The sequence below is a fragment of the Pantherophis guttatus genome, chromosome 2 (assembly GCF_059756535.1).
Source record: "Pantherophis guttatus breed Tessera chromosome 2, ASM5975653v1, whole genome shotgun sequence".
NCBI lineage: Eukaryota > Metazoa > Chordata > Lepidosauria > Squamata > Colubridae > Pantherophis > Pantherophis guttatus.
Window position 1 is genome coordinate 169,380,128 of NC_142064.1, and position 20,153 is coordinate 169,400,280.

Below are 20,153 nucleotides of genomic sequence, written 5' to 3' on the forward strand. Positions count from 1 at the left end.
AGGGTCAATTGAGGATAAGGCCAATGCGTGTGCATTGTAAGCAGCACATCCACTGGTACTCCAAACCCTGTTAAAAAGAGGCCTGCTTTTCGTTGCTCCAGTGCCAAAGTGACAGAAAGAAGTGGGGTCAGCTGGGCAGAATGCTTGAAGTTAGCTTGAGCCAACAAAATAATAATACCAAACAATGGTAGCGAACTGTAGGGACGAGCGTGGCCACTATTGACGGAAATAAAAGGAGCAGGCAAGAACAACAGCAACATATTGCAAAGGGTGCAAAAGTGGTCAGCTTGTTTCTTTTGGCCCCTATCAGACAGACAAGTAGGCATTAAAGAAGTAAAGCTGTTTCCATTACTGCTTCCATGATGGGAAAGAGTTTGGGTGTTTTAAGTTTTGCCTCTCAAGCAGCTGTTGGGAGGCAAGCAGGTTACATACAGATCTGATGGTTTTACTTCCCCCCAAAAAATACCGATAGCTAAAAAAAAAAGATGCTAAAATTGTACTTGCATAAAAATGACATGATCTTGACCATTTCTAAGTGCTACTAGATATAAAACCTAAAAACAGGATTACCCAGCTGAGGCAGAAAATCTCTAGCTATTGGGTCCATAAAGAATAGAGTGTGTCCCTCTTCATCTTACAGGGCTTATAAACTATTCCAAGGCTGCTTAGAGAGAGATGATGCGACACCAGGCAGATCTGATCTGACTCAGCACAACTAGTGTTATGCTTTCACTTGCAGTGCCGCTGTTGCTATTGAAAATGAAGTGGGCGGTTGTAGGCCACAGATGATTTCTGATCGCACAACTGGTGTTTGTGGCAATAATACCAAGGTAAATAAACACAGTTGCATAGATGCAATTTTCCTGCTGTGAAGCTAAAGAAAAGCAAAAAACAAATAGGTTGTGGGAAAGCATCCCTATCAGCTTGACACCTCAAAAAAAATAATGAAATAACAATAAAAACAATTCCTCAGCTACACCTACAGAGACAAAATCAAAAGGCTGGATATAGAGAGCTGAAAAAGTGATGAGCCAGGAGGATGTGCGTCCCCTGTTTAAACCAGGCCATAAACTCTTCTCTGATTCCTGCCTGCTGCAAGTCACTTGACTTCGTCTCTAACAAAGTCTTAGAAATTCTGTAGCTTCCCCTGCATGCTGTTGGCTCAAGGGAAAAACACGGCTTTAACATTAGAACATCTCAAGATTACTTGAGCCAATATTAGTCATAGCAGGAGATGACATCACAGAGCATCGCAGGGAAAACATGTCTCCAGGACATTTTATTCCATGGTTAGGTGCAAGTGATGAAACACTCAAATGGGTTGCAAGATGATTATTTCATCTGGAAGCGAATAAAACTGTTTCTCTTGCAGGACGTTTCGAAGATATTTTCAAAGCTGGGAGAAAAATGTGTTTTGTTTGTTTTAAAAAGCCTAACTTAGACTTGAATCAGTTCTGAACTTTATTTTTCTAACGTAAGAGAGAAAGAGTATCCTTTAGAGCAGGGATGTCAAACTCAATTTCATTGAGGGCCACATCAGGGTTGTGTTTGACCTCGGGGGGGACGGGACTGGGGGGGCGTGGCCTGGGTGGGCATGGCCAGCATGACATCATTCATGTCAGGGGGGGTTGTCTGTGGTGGCCCAAGCACTCTGCCAGCAAAAACGGGCTCTCGAGCTCCATTTTCGGCAGTGACCGCATCCTGCAAGCCTCTGCCAGCAAAAACAGAACTTGGGAGGGCCGCGCACGACCCTTGCAAGCTCCATTTTCACTAGCAGAGACACTGTGGACCGGTCCTTCACTGTTTCTAGAACAGGTCAGATCTAAGCACTCCTTGGGCTGGATCCGGCCCCCGGGCCTTGAGTTTGACACCCCTAGAGCTCTAGAGACTGAGGTATGACCCAGTGATGCAGGATGGACTCAGCTGAGGCCCAAAATTGTGTGAAAACCCAAACCTATTTGGTTCTGCCACATTTGAGTTAAAAATTGGTCAAGAAGCAGCTCTAGCTTAGAGACAGATCACCTGCTTTGCATCCAGAAGAGATTATATTCAGTCCTTGGTATCTTCAGTTAAGCTTAGCAGCTAATCAGAACAAGTTCCCACCTAATATCCAAGAAAGCTGCTGCTGTCAATCAAAACCATTAATGCTATGGATTCCCTGGACAAAAAAATTCTAACTACAAACCCTTTTCCTCTGGGTCCAACCACAGTCGTGCCTAAGATAAAAGACCTCTTTCTCAGTGCCTAACTTCCCGCTGGCATTCTTCTGGAAGCCAGGACTCTAGCATCTTTCAACAGCTGCTAGCTCATTTGTTCCTGAAGAGGTCCTGGTGCTGCCTTTGCTTGCACAGATGCTCCTCCAGGTCCAGTCGACAGCAAAATCTGGAAGAAAAGTGACTGCAGTGTTTCCAATCAGCCAGCAAGAGGAAGTGCTGCAGCAGCCTGAACAAAGGCTGCTTTGTGAGCTGGGAGAACAAGCAGGGAAAACACAACATGGCATTAAGAATTATATGCTAGGCTGGCAGGATTGTTCAGAGAAGGATCAGACTGCCTTCCTCTGGGGCTCCAGTTAGAAATTCCAGCCTGGTTGTTTCTGAACCTAGCTAAGCCTGAAGACATTTGACTGCTGCTTGTCCTAAGAAAAACCTCCTGAATTCTGGAATCCAATTCATTACCCTCATGCCCAATGCCATGTGCATTCCAGGTGTCAAAAGTCTGTAAAAATGGTTTGTCATTCGTTTTCTTTTGACGTTATCTGAAAGTCAGTGGGGAGCTTGCATAAGCATTACAAGAAATGCTGCACTGGAGAAGATGGGAAGAAGGACTGTGGGTCTGGCTGTAGAGAAATGAAAGCAGGATGGCTTGATGTGTCCTGAATTCACCCACAGGGAAATGGCAGAGCCATATTGTTAGCATCGTTTGGTGGCACTATTGCAATACTTGTCTTCTATTTGTTTTAGTCTCTCTCGCTCTTCTGTGCTCTGCATCCAGAGAACCATCTCCTGTAAGGGGCATCCCTACTTCTACAACTTGATATCCTCCACTGATTAGATACCTCTGACTGCAAAGCACTGCTAATATGGTGGAAAACATAAAATACTACATCTCCAAGGCACACTTTAGAAATGAGATCCTTTTTGACACTTTCCCTTGGAGTTAGCTATAGTGGCACAGTGGTTAGAGTGCAGTACTGCAGGCTACTTCTGCTGACTGCTGGCTGCCTGCAATTTGGCAGTTCAAATCCCACCAGGCTCAAGGTTGATTCAGCCTTCCATCCTTCCGAGGTGGGTAAAATGAAGATCCAGATTGTTGGGGGCAATGTGCTGACTCTGTAAACCGCTTAGAGAGGGTTGTAAAAGCACTGTGAAGCGGTATATAAGTCTAAGTGCTATTGCTATATTGCTATTGCTAGTTAGTGTATATTTTTCCAGGCTTTATGGGGAATTCTGAGTTATAGGATAATTTGTTCAACTTGGCAAATAAATAGGAATCCTTTAGATTAGGTTTTTGTTTGTTTATTTAAAATTACTGGTAAGACCAAAGGCAGTGTGTTTCTTTCTTTGTATGTCCTCTACTGTTGCACCCCTATATTGGTGATTTCTCTTATGTTTTTAATTGATATTTATTATTACATTTATGTTCCCACCTTTACAGGTAGTCCTCGACTTACGACCACAACTGAGCCCAAAATTTCTGTTGTTAAGTGAGATATTTGTTAAGTGAATTTTTATGTCATTTCTTCCCACAGTTGTTAAATGAATCACTGCAGTTGATAAGTTAGTCACCTAGTTGTTAAGTGAATCTGGCTTCCCCATTGATTTTGCTTGTCAAAAGGTTGCAAAAGTTGATCACATGACCTTGGGACACAGTAGCGGTCTTAGTTACTAAGCATCTGAATTCTGATCACATGATCACGGGGATGCTACAAAGGTCATAAGTGTGAAAAACGGTCAGAAGTCATTTTTTTCAGTGACCTTGTAACTCTGAACAGTCCCTAGATGAACAGTTGTAAATCAAGGACTACCTGTATTTTGTGCAACTCAAGGCACTCTATATAATGTTCCTGCCTATCTTCCTGACCACAATAACTTAGGCTGACAGAGAAAATGACCAGGTGACCCAAAGTCACCCAGTTGGCTACTGTGCCTAAGGAAGGTAATCTGGGGGAATCAAGATGAGCAATCATATACCTTTTGAATGACAGGTTGACATCCATAAACAGACAATATTGATATAACTGACCAAGTGGCTGATCTGGTGCAAATGACAATGACTTGGAATATATAAACTCACCTGCAGCCAAGCTGAGCATCCTATGCCAGGGTGATGGGCATCTAGCACTTAGAGGAGTGGTGTTGCTATAATCCATTAACATACTGGACTGTTTCCAAGCCTTCACTACTTTAAAAGGTATGTGCCTCATTCTGAGCACAAGCGAAAATGGTGATTGTGTTGATGCATTAGCCACACTACTCTTCTCTTCTGGTGTAAGTGATTTTAGATGTAGTTATGATCTTGGATTACATCAATATTATACTGAGGTTACTATATATCCTCATTGGTGTCTGTCCTGGGTATGTCCATGAAATGGTACAGTATCTCCTAAAGATCAAGCAGTTTCAACAAATTCTCATCTACAAAGATGGGGACCAGATCAGATTAATAGATCTGATGGGATACTAGGAAGTTGGGGGATATATATTCTTGAACCTGATCCAGATCCCTCATTGAGATATGGAAAAAGAACATTTCTTTGGCCATGTATAATGTCCCTTTCCCACATAAAAACACATAATGCCCTATGGTATATGGAACAGTTGAGTATGAGAAAAATAAGGATAAATAATTGTCATGCAGGTCTGTGGATTAATTTGATTGCTGTATCGATATTACATTAAAAACTATGTCATGGCAATCAGGCAGGAAAAGAAACAACAGATTTCTTTTCCCCTTCTATCTGCATAGAATTATCCAATAGAACTCTTCAGGGCTATTCAAAGTGATGACACAGCTCTTGGTGGCCTCAGCAAATGCTTTGGTACCATCTAAGCTTCATTGTGAGTAGCTAGCATGATTCTTTGTGGGCAAAATTACTTGAATTCTTATCAGGTTTGATGCATGCAAACTCCAATTGAGTTTGACAGGAGCCTTCCTAATACCTTTTTCTTCCCAGAAAATAATGCACATTTGGCCAACAGAAGAGAATCAAATGAAAGGGCAAGCCTCATCAATAGTGTGATTATTGGAAACTAAAGACATAGAAGAGTTTTTACCACTCTGGAACTCAGGAATAGCTTTCAGCCCTCACAGAAGAAAGAGAATTTGTACTATCAGACTACACTTGGAATACTGCATCTAATTCTGGTCACCATGATAAAAAAGATGTTGAGACTCAAGAAAGAGTGCAGAGAAGCACAACAAAGATTAGAATCTGGAGGCTAAATCATATGATGAACAATTGAGGGAACTAGGTATGTCCAGACTAATGAAGAGAAGGACTAGGGCTGATATGATGGCAGTCTTCCAATCCCTGAGGGGCTATCCCAGAGAAAAAGAGGTTGTCCTATTCTCCAAAGCACCTGACGGCAGAACAAAAAGTAATGGGTAGAAAATCATTAAGGAGAGATCCAACCTAAAACTAAGGAGAAATTTTCTGACAACAAGAACAATGAATCAGTGGAATGACTTTCCTCCAGAAGTTGTGGATGGTCCATCACTAGAGGCTTGCAAGAAGAGATTGGATAACTATTTGTATGGAATGGTATAAAGTCTCCTGCTTGAGCAAGGTTGGACCAGAAAACCTCCAAGGTCCTCTCCAATCCTATTATTCTGTTCTGTGATGTATCTATTAATGGCAGAGCTGATGCAGCTGCACCCTGAGAAATACAGGACATGAAATTTGCTCAAAGGAGGCCATAGAGGCAGAAAGGTTTGTCCTGGAAAATTATCTATAAAAACATATAAAAAATGACAACTTCAAAGAAAGTACACCAAGATAGCATTATCACAAAAAAGATGGATCTCAAAACAATAGACAGTTGCCATGTGAAATGGATGAAGCTTTGGCATTCAGATGGAAATATATTAAGAGTTATGAGAAAAATACATCACGTTTAAGTTTAAAAAAACAAGCAAACATTTCTCCATCCTTCAAGTCATTAAAATGCCAATCCTGTCTTCTCGGGTAACATTATCACTTTGTGAGCCTTTAAGGTCTATCTTTGAAGAAAGAATTATATCTTGTAAGTTCAAAAAGGTTGCCTACCCTATAAAAAAATATTTTCTAGGGAAAAATGCTACCTGCACATGAGTTCCTTTGAGAACACTCCAGTGCCTTCTATAAGCAGAACACAACTAGACTCAATTAGTTGGCACTTCTACAAGAAGTAAAACATCTCTTGGCATCCTAAAGATCATGTCTCAGAAAACACTTAATCCACAATTCCTGTCAGCAGAAAAATGATGTTGATGTCATCCGAGCATTCTGTTACACCTTGCCCACTTAATAAAAGGAACTGTAAGCTGGCTTACATATGCATTTATCATAAGAATTAGGCCTTTCTCATAATGGAAATAATCACTAGTTCATACTGACTCCAAAATCAAGGCATCTCAAAGGAAATGCCATGCAGGATGGCAAAAGGAGGTGGAGGAGGAGGAGGAGGAGGAGGAGGAGGAGGAGGAGGAGGAGGAGGAGGATATCTCAAGTCATCAATTACAAAAAGTTGTCGAATTTCAACCCATAAATTACAAAAAGTTATATTACTTGGAGCAGCATATATATTACAACAGTACTGTATCTTCAACTAAGAAGATCCGATAGTCAAAAGTACCAGATCCAGTCAGAACTACCAGCTAGACTGTTAATAACAACAATCATAGAATATTTTATATTCATAACGTTTGCCTACATAGACTCTGAAGCCATAGTTTATCACATGTTATTTGATTATGAAAATACTATTTACTGGAAATGCTGGAAAAGATCATTTTAAAATTGTAGTTTCAATATATGAGTTTTTTTTTTTGTAAGGAGCTAAAGGACTTGTAGGTTTTGATATAGCAGGCCTATAATATAGTTCTCTGTGTGGGGTTTCTATCTAAAGATTAAATTCTCAAACCGATTCTGTATTCTTGCTGCACAGTCACTTCCCGAAGCATTAGGGCCTTGAATAAACAGCACATTTCTCCAATCCCCAGAAAAACAAATACCAGACTTTGGTTACTGCCCAAAGAAGTCTTCAGCTTCATTCATGGCCATCATCCCTATAGGTCAGCTGAGTTTTAGAAACAGAACTTATGGCTCCATTCCTAAAGTATAAAATCATGGCAAAATTCTACGTTACAAGTAAAAGCTTAATTTAACAGATGAATAGGGAAGAAAGGGTGTTTGTTAAATCTTATCATTCAGTAAATGATAACCAGGATTTTACATATCCATAAAATGACATTCAAAATGGCATTGTATAGGCATACAATAGTGAATTTGAATTTTATGCTCATGTACAATGGCATTCTGCATATATACATACTGTATATGTAAATAGATCTTGTCCATTAGATCAGAAATCTGTTAAACCAAAATCAAGCTGTTATCAATTATCCCTCTAAGCACAAAACAAATAAACAGAGAACATAGTTTTGCCTCCTGCCTGAACTCCTTACAAGAAATAAGCTCTCCTTTATAGTTCTCATCTTTCACTTTGTCTAGCACAGGGGTGTCAAACTCAAGGCCTGAGGGCTGATCTGGCCCGCAAGATGCTTAGATCTGGCCCATGGGGCTGCTCTGGAAACAGTGAACGGCCTGTGGTGCCTCTGTCAGCGAAAATGGAGCTCGGGAGGGCCTCCGTTTTCACTAGCAGAGGGTTGTAGGAGGCTGTCCCATCTGAAAACAGAGATTGGGAGCCTGTTTTTGCTGGCAGAGTGCTCCCACAGAGTGCCATCACAGGTGCCCCCAACACAAGTGATGACAAGCTGGCCATGCCCACCCTGGCCCCCTGAGATCAAACACAACCCTGATGCGACCCTCAATGAAATCAAGTTTGACACCCCTGGTCTAACAACTTGAGATGCTGGTAATCACAGTCCCATGTCTTAGTGAGAAAGCAGTAGATGTTGTTGTTTTGTTGTTTTGAATTAACCTATCCCCGTAGCTGTAAACACTGAATGGAGCTGGTGTGAAGTTCCTACTGGCCACAGGCTACAGTCCAGCTTGACTTAGAAAAATGACTGAAACTTCCTGTTCTGGCCTGATTACCTTCCAATAGAATTTGCTGACATGAACTTTTGTTCCTAAACACAGCTTAATTTTTTCAGGGTTGGCAAGTATGAACAAAACAGCTTTCAGCAGAGAGGTATTTCCAAGGATATTCCCAATTTCTCTAATTGTTCCTATTAAAACTGATGCTCTTCAAACTTCTCCTGTGCCCACTTGATAGCTCAGTGCAGGACCCTACAAGAACAATGAGTCCAGGACTATCAACCAGTTTTAGGTGGGTTTGTTTTTTTAGGAGGAAAACATACCAAAACTTTCTTGATATCTTCTGGTTGGCAAGGCATCTCCTCCAGCTACCTTAGATTGAGCTCTAAGCCTGCATTCCCTCTTCTCCATCTTGGAAACCTTAAGGGTTCAGGCTTTTGCCTCATCTCCCATTCAACCCAGGGTAAAGATACGTAACTATGTATTATGAATATATTGATTTCTTCCAAAGGCTTTATTCATATGTTAATCCAAATTACAGATAGTCAGGCTGTGGGGTACTGGAATCCCCAATGGCTTGATGTCTCCTTTCCCACTACCTCCAACCAGAATTGCCCACATAGGAAAGAGAAGAATGATCATCAAACACTGCTGTAACCCTCATCGACCCATGAGGTTCTTTCAATAGTGATACTAATGTAAAACCTAAATTTTACACTAGTATCACTGTTGAAGAAACCCCATGATAGGCTTGTTGTTATAGAAATGGCTACTTTATACTATTATGTAAAACTAAAAAGTTGAGGTTTGCTGTTATTATTTTAGTCTACTGCACCAAAGAGAGTCAGAAGTCAACATCTTTTCTTTCTTTTTCCCCTTTCCCCCCACACTTTTTCCTTCCCTTTTCCCTCACCTGCTGGTGGCCTTCTATTGCTGCACCATAGAGAGTATTTTAACTTACTGCATATCTGTGTATGATTTGCCAATTGCACAGTGGCAGATAGGACAGCACTCCAGAGGGTCAACATCATTGCCCAGAGGATCATTGGTTGCCCTCTCCCTTCTTTGGAAGAGCTTTATAGCTCCTGCTGTCTTAAGAAAGTTCAAAACATTATTAAAGATCCATCTCATCCTGGGCACCCTTTTTTTTTGAACTATTACCATCTGGCAGACAGTACAGGATAATAAAAACAAGGACAAATAGGCTGAAAAACAGCTTCTATCTCAGGGCAATAACCATACTGAATTCTACGGTATAGTGCAATATCGGGTTTTCAATTTCAATTATGTAAAGAATGTAAAGGATGTATGTTTGTGTTTTTATTTTTATAGTTATAATGTACACTCAAGATGGCATTTAATTTCATTGTACCATGCGCAATGACAATAAAGTTGACTAAACTAAACTATCTTTCCTACTATTTTCTTTTGTGTTTCTATATCTTATAGTATTAATACATAAATAAACTAAAAAAATAAAATTGAAACTGTGATACAACTGTCACTGGGAGAGGGAGAACTCTTGAGAAATTATTGGAATTGTTTTTTTTTATTTCCCAGGAAAAATTACCCACTTGATCCACATATATGGTAAAGATTTTTAAAACAACTTTGTGGCACGCTCTATTGCCAGGCCTTTTTCTGTGAATAAGTAGGGTGCCTTCTGTGACTTGCACCATAAGTTGTACAGCAGAAGAGTAGGAATAGCAAAGCCAACTATTACACCTATTTAGGTACAAGGCCACAGATCATTTTAAAGAGCTTTGCCAAGCCACCTCACTGTGCCCTACCAGCTCTCATGTTTGGTTGAAATAACAAGACAAATTTTAACAAAGTGGGAGTTGCTCATTTATACTGCTTACCCAGCCGGCAAACTGCCAAACACATCAGATCTTCAGAGAGAGGAGGAAGCTGACATCAGAGCTGGCAGCATGCTTACAGGACTTCTCCATCAGAGTGTAGTTGTAGAAACATCTGTTTGTGATGTATTTTGGGGCACAGGGCCAAGCTTTTAAGAATATACAACTTGATAGATCCCTCTTTGCCCAGAATGTCTTGTTCATCTCCTGTGGCTCAGTTCCCATTGATTCCTTGGAGATCCAGCAAATACTGTGGCAGCCATTCTGCCCAGCTCAAAGGAGTCTCTGGTAACAAGGTTCATAAAAGGAGACTGCTCTTTATGCAAACTAATGGTTTAGCTGGCTTTGAAGCACATACTCTCCCTGAAATAAGGGCAATATTTCTGCAGCCCACAGCTGCTGAGATCAAGAACTGGATTGTAGTATTATTGTAACCTCCACTACCTAGGTGGCCAAGTGCACATTTGCTGCCAGAATGAACTAACAGGGAGTTTGAACCCTTTACTCTGCAGCAGACTATACAGATTTCATCTGTGGGAATGGAAGGAAGAGAAAGAATTGTGCTTTAGGTGACACAGATATCCGCTCTGTAGTTTTGAAGGCGCCACTTGCTCTGCCTTGCAAAAAGTTCAGTCAGTCAAAGCCTTGTTCCTTCTAAATCCAGATGCAGAATGTAGTGTGTCTTCCAGGCATTTGTGAACAACAACTCCCAATAACTACAGCAAGCATTGCTCCTGAGAGATGCTGGGAGTTGGAGTTCAGAAAAAGTTTGAAAACTCTCAGCTTTTCTACCTGTGACATTCTAATGGAAAAGGCAAAGTCCATTTTGGAAATATGAAGCTGGTTCCCTTGATTGGCTTCACTCTCTGTCAAGGCTGAAGTCATCAGTAGTTAACAAATGTGAGCTAGAAGTTGAGTCATGGACAAAGAATGAAACAAAGGAGGTATTACCAAAAAATACACTGAAGCAAAGCCAGAAAGACCTTGTTGATGAAACAAGAGCCCCGCCCAACTATGAGTGTAGACCTTCCTGTCCTCAAGACTTTTGTGAATGTGGTAGATACAGTTCCTGAGAACAGTTCACTGTCAGGAAGAAGCCCAAAGCGTTAAGCACCATATAGGGCGGCTGCATAGTAATTTCCAGTGCTCTTTTCAAAAATAACAAAGGAGAAAAATACACATCAAGTTGTAGTGTTGTAATAGTGTTTTTAAGTCAGAATGGTTAGCTCACATTTGGAGTACCAGTGATTCACTAAGGAGGGGAGGCCACCAGTGGCCCAGAGATGCAAGAAGCTCAAGTCCATTCTTTGAGGGGAATGCTCAGAGCCTCATTTGACCACTATTACTGAAGATTGATGAAGCTATTTTTCATTAGGTTGAGTCAGCAAGCATAAGAAAATGGCAGTGTGAATCTTATAGAATATAATTCTTTATTGGCCAATTATGATTGGATAAACAAAGAATCTGTCTCCAGTGCATAAGCTCTTAGTGTACATACAAACTACAATCATATAGTGTAGATACAAACATAAGCTCTCTGTGTACATACGAACAACAAAGTGATAAATCATAATCGTAAATCATAAGATACAATCATAAATCATAAGATACAAACAACAAAGTGATAAATCATAGGATATCAATAGTAGAAAGATAAAGGAAAGACAAGAAGGATAATTGCAATACAGCTCTACTACATGGATAAATATCCTTATGCATAAGACAGTGCTGTGAGAATTAGGTATTTAGCAAAGTGATGGCATAGGGAAGGGGGGAAAGCTATTTTTGTGTCTAATTGCTTTGGCATGCAGCCCTATAGCAGTATCCTGAGAGGAGGACTTCAAACAGTTTATGTCCAGGATGTGAAGGATCTGTAGATATTTTCTCAATCCTCTTTCTGGCTCGTGCAGTATACAGATCCTCAATGAAAGCTTTATAATAAAGTTTTATAATAGCTTTAACATTCTTTTTCGATGTATATTAAGAAGCAAATAACCCTACCTGATTTGTTCCATTCCCACAATGCACCTCAGATTCTTTAAAAAGTGATTTTAAATATGACCTCTGGCCATAAACATTCCCTTCCCCTGGCCTAAGAGAGGACAAGTTAAAAAGTGGATTGTGAGAAAGCAGTTGGAAGAAGTGCCATAATATTCACATACCCACAGGAATTTGATTCCTCATAAAAGCCACAAAAAAAAAAAAAAAAAAAACACCCAAAACCTAGAGGCTGATTATGACTGTATTTTCCTTATGATGTTTGCATAAACCTGACTGTGATAATTTTAAGCAGGGTTATGACTTTGCTTGGCTGCAGATCCTGAGAAGGCCAAGGTCATTGCTAAAAAGAAAAGTGCCTAAGAGCTGACAGGAACAAGCAAAAGAAACTTCATTTTTATGGTGTAACTTCATCATTCTGTTAGCATTAGATGGGTGATTCTTTTTCAGTATCAGTTTAGTGCAAATCCTTACAGCCTTGGTTATAAGTATCTCACTTACCAACTGAGGGCATTCCATGTAGAGCACTTGAAAACTCTCGTTTTCCACAGGAACCCTAATAGTCAATCAATTACCCTGTGGGCACTTTTAAAATGGATGTATTGTTATTCTGAAAGAGCATGAAACCCTGGTTTAAAAATAGTTTTACGTGCATGCCATCATCAGTAGGGTTCAGTAATAGTTCCCTCCCACTGCAGTGTGTAACCATTCTCCATCCCCATTCCAATTAGATATTAAGTGTCTCTCCCACTGCAGGATGCCATCTTGTGCCCTGCACAAGGGGGATGGTTTGAGGTTCCACAGTTCAGCTAAGATATGAAGGCTAAAATCTGGAGCATTGAATTGAAATTTAGCATTGATACAAACACTAAAAACCAATGTCTCCCACTTAAACATGGAAAGACAATCATCTTGGTTATCAAAGATAGGGTAAAGATTGCATAATCATACCATAAAGATTGCAACGATTCGTCTTGACTGACTAAAAATCATTTTGCAAGAATTTATTCATGAGGTTCATCGTGGGTTTTTTTTTTTATTATTTATTTATTTATATGCCGCCCTTCTCCGGAGACTCAGGGCGGCTTACAAGGCGTTAAGCAATAGCCTTCATACTTTGTATATTTTATACAAAGTCAGCTTATTGCCCCCACAAACCGGGTCCTCATTTTACCTACCTTAGAAAGGATGGAAGGCTGAGTCAACCTTGAGCCTGGTGAGAATTGAACTCGCAGTAATTGCAGGCAGCTGGAAGCTAAATACTACCTTTAACAGTAGCATTAGTCTGCTGCGCCACTCAGGCACTAAATCTTAATCTAAAAGCATGTTAAATAATAGTGTTAGAAATGTGTTGGATTTTGATATAATTTTTGATATAATATACAGATGAAACAACAGGAAAATATGTGGTGATGAGGATTGTTCAGAATGTATAAAGGCACTTCAAATTTAGGGTGGGAAAATGAAGAAGAATGACATGCATGATGGACATGTAAAAAAGCTAGAATATTTTGGATTCCAGTACATATACTGACTCAGAGGTTTTTAAAGATTAATTTACAATTGAGTCTTTCTTTTGGAATTGAAGGATAAACAGTTTGAAAAAAAGTTAAAGAATAAAGGCCAATATACCTGTCCAAGGATAATGTTGCAGGATTCAATCTGGATCAGTCACTAGGGCCAGAGGTTCAGTCATCTGAGCTTTCACACTCGTGCTGGAGCCCATCCTCAGGGAATTCTCTCTAGCAGTATATCATAGAATTTTGTTTTTGTAGATGATAACTGTACCCACCCCCCACCCCAGCTCTGTTTTTGCTGGTAGAGGGCTACAGGAGGCCGTCATGGCCAAAAACAGAGCTTGGGAGGGCCACTTTCCATTTTCACTGGCAGAGGCACTGCAGGCTGGATCTTTGCTGTTTCTGGGACAGCCCCAGATCTAAGCACCCAGCGAGCCTTGAGTTTGACACCTCTGACCTAGAGACTTTCTGGTTTGATCTTAAATAAGCTGTAGGATTCTAGAATGAGATCAGCTAAGATCTTGGCTAAGATCTGGCTATGAATTAGCCTCAGAGGAATTTTGGTAGGAAACGAGGAAACAAGAATCCACACCCAAGTAGTTAGAAGCTGAGTATAATAATAACAACAGTAACCACAACATTGTAGTAAATTGTCACCCTACATGTCCTTTGGAACAACGATCCCCCTGAAGTTTGCGGCCATGAAAAACGTTTGGCTAGTTTACATGCTTATAAGACTTGTGTGACCCAGGTTTGATTACACCTATTTTTGCTGAGCACTTCTGACAGTGTTTGAGAAGGGAACTACATGTGCATGGCCAAGTCAGGTGGCTATGGAGAGCCTGTATGATGTAGTGCTTAAGGTACAAGGCTAGAAACCAGGAGACTATGAGTTCTAGCCCTGTTTTAGCCACAGAGCCAGCTGGGTGACTCTCTCTCTCTCTCAACATAAGGAAGCTTGGCAAGGCAGAGGCAAGCCACTTCTGAAAAATCTTGCTAAGAAAAACTGCAGAGACTTCTCCAGGCATCACCAGGAATCAACACTCAGTTGAAGGCACAAAAACAAAAACAATGGAGTAATACCTCCTATAAAAGGGCATTTACATTGGATCAAACTTCTGGCTCCATTTCTAACTCCTGTTCAGTCTGAAACCTAATACCTGTCATCTCAAGGCCAAACCATACAAAATGCCTCATTGTCAAGTAACTTTAGCCACCAAAAGTCCCAAGTACTTTGACTGCAAACATTGCCAGTAACCATACTCAAAACACATACCTGACTTGCTTCTGGTTTTTAGCTTTTACGAAGAAAAATATTCTGTTTTTGTCTTATGAATAGAGAGGAGGAGGATTGCTTTCAGGGTTCAATTATAATAAGTTGCCATCTTTATTAAAACAACCTTAGCTCATTCCAATATATGGAAATTTTTTTTAAAAAATCCTGTTGGGTACAAGAGCAGTGGTTGTCTTAAACGTAATATCAGCAGGCTTTCCTTGGTCAAGAGCTGCACATTACATGGAAAGAAGTAGCCTTAATGGTCAGGGTAACAACAATACCCATGAGGTCCAAAAAGTCAAGATGGCAACCATCTTGCAAGATCAAAACCTTGCTCCTCTCTCCCTCTTTCCCTCCCTCCCTCCCTCCCTCTCTCTATCTATCTATATATCAACTCTGAACTAAGATAAGCTACATGGTTAGATCTAGGATTTTCTAATTTAATTTTTTTCTATTTCAGTCAGACCTTTCCTTGTAATTATTAAGTCTATCTTAGGTCTTACAATTAATTCGCTCTGGGTTTCTTGTCTCAACATAGTGGGAAAACATACCACCTAGGTTTTGACAATGATCACTTCACGGTTAGATTATTGCAATGCGCTCTACATGGGGCTACCCTTAAAAAGTGTTCGGAGACTACAGTTGGTCCAGAACGCAGCCGCGAGAGCTGTCGTGGGTGCACCTAGGTACACCCACATTACACCAATTCTCCGCAAGCTGCACTGGCTCCCTATTGGTCTCCAGTCACAATTCAAGGTGTTGGTTATTACCTTTAAAGCCCTACATGGCTCAGGGCCAGGGTATCTTTGAGACCACCTTCTATCGCATAGCTCCCAGCGACCAGTAAGATCCCACAGAGTTGGTCTCCTCCGGGTCCCGTCAGTTAAACAATGCCGGCTGGTGGGCCCGCGGGGGAGGGCCTTCTCTGTGGCTGCCCCAGCTCTCTGGAACCAGTTACCTCCTGAGGTCCGGACCATCCCCACCCTATTGGCCTTATGAAAAGCGGTGAAGACCTGGCTCTTCCGGCAGGACTGGGGCCCTTGATCTCGCTGTTGCGATCTGGAGAGATCCAGCCATGAATGGTGTGAATGGGTTTTAATTGTTTTTAATGGTTTAAATTTTAATGTTTTATAGATGGTTTTTAAATGCATTGTAAACCGCCTTGAGTCTTCAGAGAAAGGCGGCATACAAGTTGAATAAATAAATAAATAAATAAATAAATAAATAAATAAATAAATAAATAAATAATGATAGGAGAGAGTTCCACACATTCCAAAACGAAGCTGTTGTTGTGCCCTGATGGGTACAACTTCGCTGCTGACATCGCCAGGATACTGATTTGGAATCCTAGACTTTCCAAAACCTTTGATTTTGCTTTACACATTTCTATTCAAATCAAAGGCCCTCCAACATTAACCCTCTATACCACCATTCTTGCTTCTTGTAGAAGCACTGTTAGTGGCTCAGACATTCATTCATCAAACTTGTATGAGCACCCATCTATCAGAAGAAACAGAAGTGCATTCATAAGAACGTACCATAGGGCAATGCAGCTGATACATCCCCTGTCCCTGACATACTACATCATCTTCCTTTCCTAAGCCAAAGCTGACATATCTGTGCTGAGACCATTCCATTGCATGGACCTGGTTCATTTTATGCTTTGTTTCTGGCTTAGCAAGAGATATACACAAACCCATTATGGCTTAGCGTTGCGTGCAAAGCAAATAACTATGAGCTGTTTAACAAATCATGCCTGAGATCTTTTATTTATTTTATTTTATTTTATTTTATTTTATTTATATGCCGCCCTTCTCCGGAGACTCAGGGCGGCTTACAATGTGCTCAGCAATACCCTTCATCCTTTTGTATATTTATACAAAGTCAGCTTATTGTCCCCACAACTGGGTCCTCAATTTACCTACCTTAGAAAGGATGGAAGGCTGAGTCAACCTTGAGCCTTGGCGAGATTCGAACCTGCAGTAATTGCAGGCAGCTGGTCTTAATAACCAGCTTAATAACAGGGTGCCTTAGACCACTGTACTACCAAGGCTCTTTAACTTAACTTAAAATAAACTCATAGGTTAGGTGACCCCCACGCTGCGGAATTCTCTCCCAGGAGACAGGCAGCTAGTCTTATCTGGACCTCCTTTTAAGCAAATATCTAAAGTCCTGTTCCCATTGACTTCTAAATATTTCTATGGGTAATTGCCATTTGTGGGTTTTTAAATGATATTTTTTCTGGAAATGGTTTACTTAAAACGGGTCATATTTAATGTATTTTCTTGGGCCTTTTTCTTTGTTTTTGCTAAAATTAAAAAATGAATTAACTACATACATTACTTGAAACAACTCTTTTCCTCTTTAGTAAATCTTGTTTAATTGGAGAAAGGAAACTATTAAATGGGAATACCAAGAATGGTTACCAACATAAAAGCATTCTGCCTTTTCTAAAATTCCTCTGTGCATGAGTCAGGACCATTGCATGATAAACACCTACTCTGGAGCTATTCCTAATCTCCTTTAAAAGGTTATTTTTCCCCCCCACTCCTTCCAATTCCTCACAGCCTTGCCAGGCAAGGGAAGTAACTTCCCAGGCCCCTAAGGCTGAGAAGGAAGATAGAGACAAAGTGCAGTAAGGACCCTCTTCTCTAGACATCCCTGCTATATGCCAGCTAGCAGAAATGATTTTTAAAGGCTTTGGCCTGAGAAAGTCCACTCAGAATTACTGTTTCTAATCAGATTTGCTTTCCCTGGCTTTCAAGATTTTTCAAAAGTTAACTTTTTGTATTTTTTCCCTTTGCCTATTAACACTGATTTCATTCAAATAAATTCTATTACCCAATGGCCTTTCTTATTCAAAATATTCTTTTGATAACTCCTCTCTTTTGCCAGTTCCTAAAGCCTGATCTCATCGGTTTTATGGCTCTAGATTGTTACTGAGAATTAACTTTCCATGTTCCTGTTTCAAACAATCAATCAATCTATGCCTATTCATCATCATCTTTCAATAATATTTTCTCCATATGGCTTAAGTGACTGAATTCTGAAGTGTATTATCCAGTCCATTGTGGCGCTTCCACATAGGGGCCTTCCACTGTTCCCAAATCATATGTGATCCCGTGGCATCTTCTCAATAATTTATTTATACATCTATAAATCAGTTCATTTATTTCTAGCTCAGCTGCATTTCATCTCAGAATTTCAAAGGCTAAAAGCCCCTGAGAACTTGTCGACAGAAACCTTCATGTCACTCACAGCAATGGTATTCTCGGCATTTCAAGATCAGAAGATTTGTTCATCAGCTTCAAATTGCTTTTGAGTGGCTGAGAACTGAAAATGGTGGCAGCTTTGAAAGACTTTTTGTCAATCAACTCAGTTTACATAATTAGTAATATGTTCTATTTTATTCCTCAGAGTATAGACCAAACACAGGTCAAAATCAAATATATATCACACTGTATGCTTGAGGATGGTGGATGACAACTAGCAATTTTGAGATCTATAACTGTCCAAGTGTTATCAATAATACCACATGCAACAGTGATAAACAGGTCAACAATCCAAAAATAAGTTTTGTTCTATTAAAAGATGAGAAATAAATAGAAGTTAATATAGCAGGGATGGGCAGTAGGGCCACAGCATTTATTCTACCATAATGGGTTTCAATACTGGATCCTCAACCCTAGCATTCAAGATGACCTTCCAGTCCGAGTGTACAGGAACTTTGGAATGCACAAATTTGGGGGGGGGGGTGTTTACAAATGCAACTTCAGTAATTTTCCATTTGTCTTCATGCTATTTATGTCAATGTTTGATTTGTAATGTTGTGGCAGAGAAAGCAGAATATGAGTGTGTGTTATACACATACCCATTCTGAGGAATGTGTTTTTATAATGCCTTTATAATAAAAGAGAAGTTAAATAGAAATTTGAAATATTAGAACATAGAACATCACCAGAGTTGGAGGTCTTGTAGTCCAACCCCTTGCTCTAGCAGGAAGACCTATACCATTACCTACACCATTTCAGACAAATGGTTGTCCAGTCTCTTCTCAAAAGACTCCAGCGATGGAGCATCCACAACTTCTGAAGGCAGGTCATTTCAACTGGTTGATTGTTTTCACTGTCAGATCCAAATCCACTTCAAGGATCAAGAAGGTGCTCTCAAGTTTAGGGGAGAGCCCAGACATCCCTCCCAACCCATTCATTCTTCAATTTTTAAAGCTGAAATTACGCTTTTGCCCATCTGCCCCTCAGCTGTCTGCTATTTTTTGTCATTGTAGTATGAAATACATTAGAGAGGACTGTCATCACCAATCAAATTTATTTCCTTTTCCTAAACCACTAAAATATATATGTACACATAAGAATACACTGCCAACCTTTATGCAAATTCAACACGCAGCATAAAAAAACAGTTCCAAGGTCCGTAGATGTGTGAGAGAAAGTAACAGAGAAAACACCAAAATCACTGTCGAGATGCAGTGCCTATTTTCCCATAAATGCTTCCCCCTCTGAGATGTAAGGGGTGGGTTAAATGGTGGAGATTGGCTGTGTAAGGCAAATACATTTACACCAGTTCATTTAAAGATCTGCTCACCCCCTTCATATAACATGCTTGATTGTGGAAACACAACCCCATTTATTTGGTTTTGGTTCAGTGGACTGGGCTAACCCAGAAAATGGGTTAATTCACTTCCACTCCAGCTGCCCTGCGATCAAATACGGAAGTCAGGCTTACCTTTTATTGTGCTTTTAAAGGGAACATCCATATCTGACTGCATCTGTGTCAGCAGGTTGAAGGTGTCCTTCTGAGAAGGCTGCAGGATATCCTTTAAGAAAATAGCCATCAGTCAGGCTTACTAATGTACAGCCAGCAGTAGGTATGTCTTCCTGTCTTTTCTGCTTCAGAGGCAAGGACTGAGGTGTGCACTTTAGAGAAAGAGTTGCTTGTTCCTGTCAGTAAACAGGGTTGCCATAGAGCTGCTGTGATGAAGCTGTGCTCAAAGCAGCTGCTCAAGGCTCAGGCTACACAATGCAGAGTTTACAGGCCACCCAACTGAATAAGGGTATTTTTCTTCATTGCCCAGGGGACGAGAAGCTGAACTATAAAGTGAGGTATCTTATGGCCATCTAATGTAAACATCAGGCTACCTTCAGTCTTGATTATCCCTGGACTGGAGGCTCCGGTGCATCTTATAAAAATAAAATGAATGTCTAGTCTTTCCTTTTCTGGAATCAATGGCTAGAAAGGAATACTACTGGCACACTCTTAAAGTGACCTTACGTTTTTCCAAGCCT

The 20,153-nt window shown here is 40.4% G+C and overlaps 1 protein-coding gene across 1 annotated transcript in view; it reads right to left on the reverse strand.

Annotated features, from left to right (window-relative positions):
- CDRT4 (CMT1A duplicated region transcript 4) overlaps nt 1–20,153 on the reverse strand; it is a 36,768-nt gene that overhangs the window by 15,296 nt on the left and 1,319 nt on the right. The window contains exon 2 of the mRNA XM_087887260.1: nt 19,594–19,684. Coding sequence (XP_087743386.1) covers nt 19,594–19,684 — 91 coding nt within the window. The remainder of the gene's footprint in view (nt 1–19,593; nt 19,685–20,153) is intronic.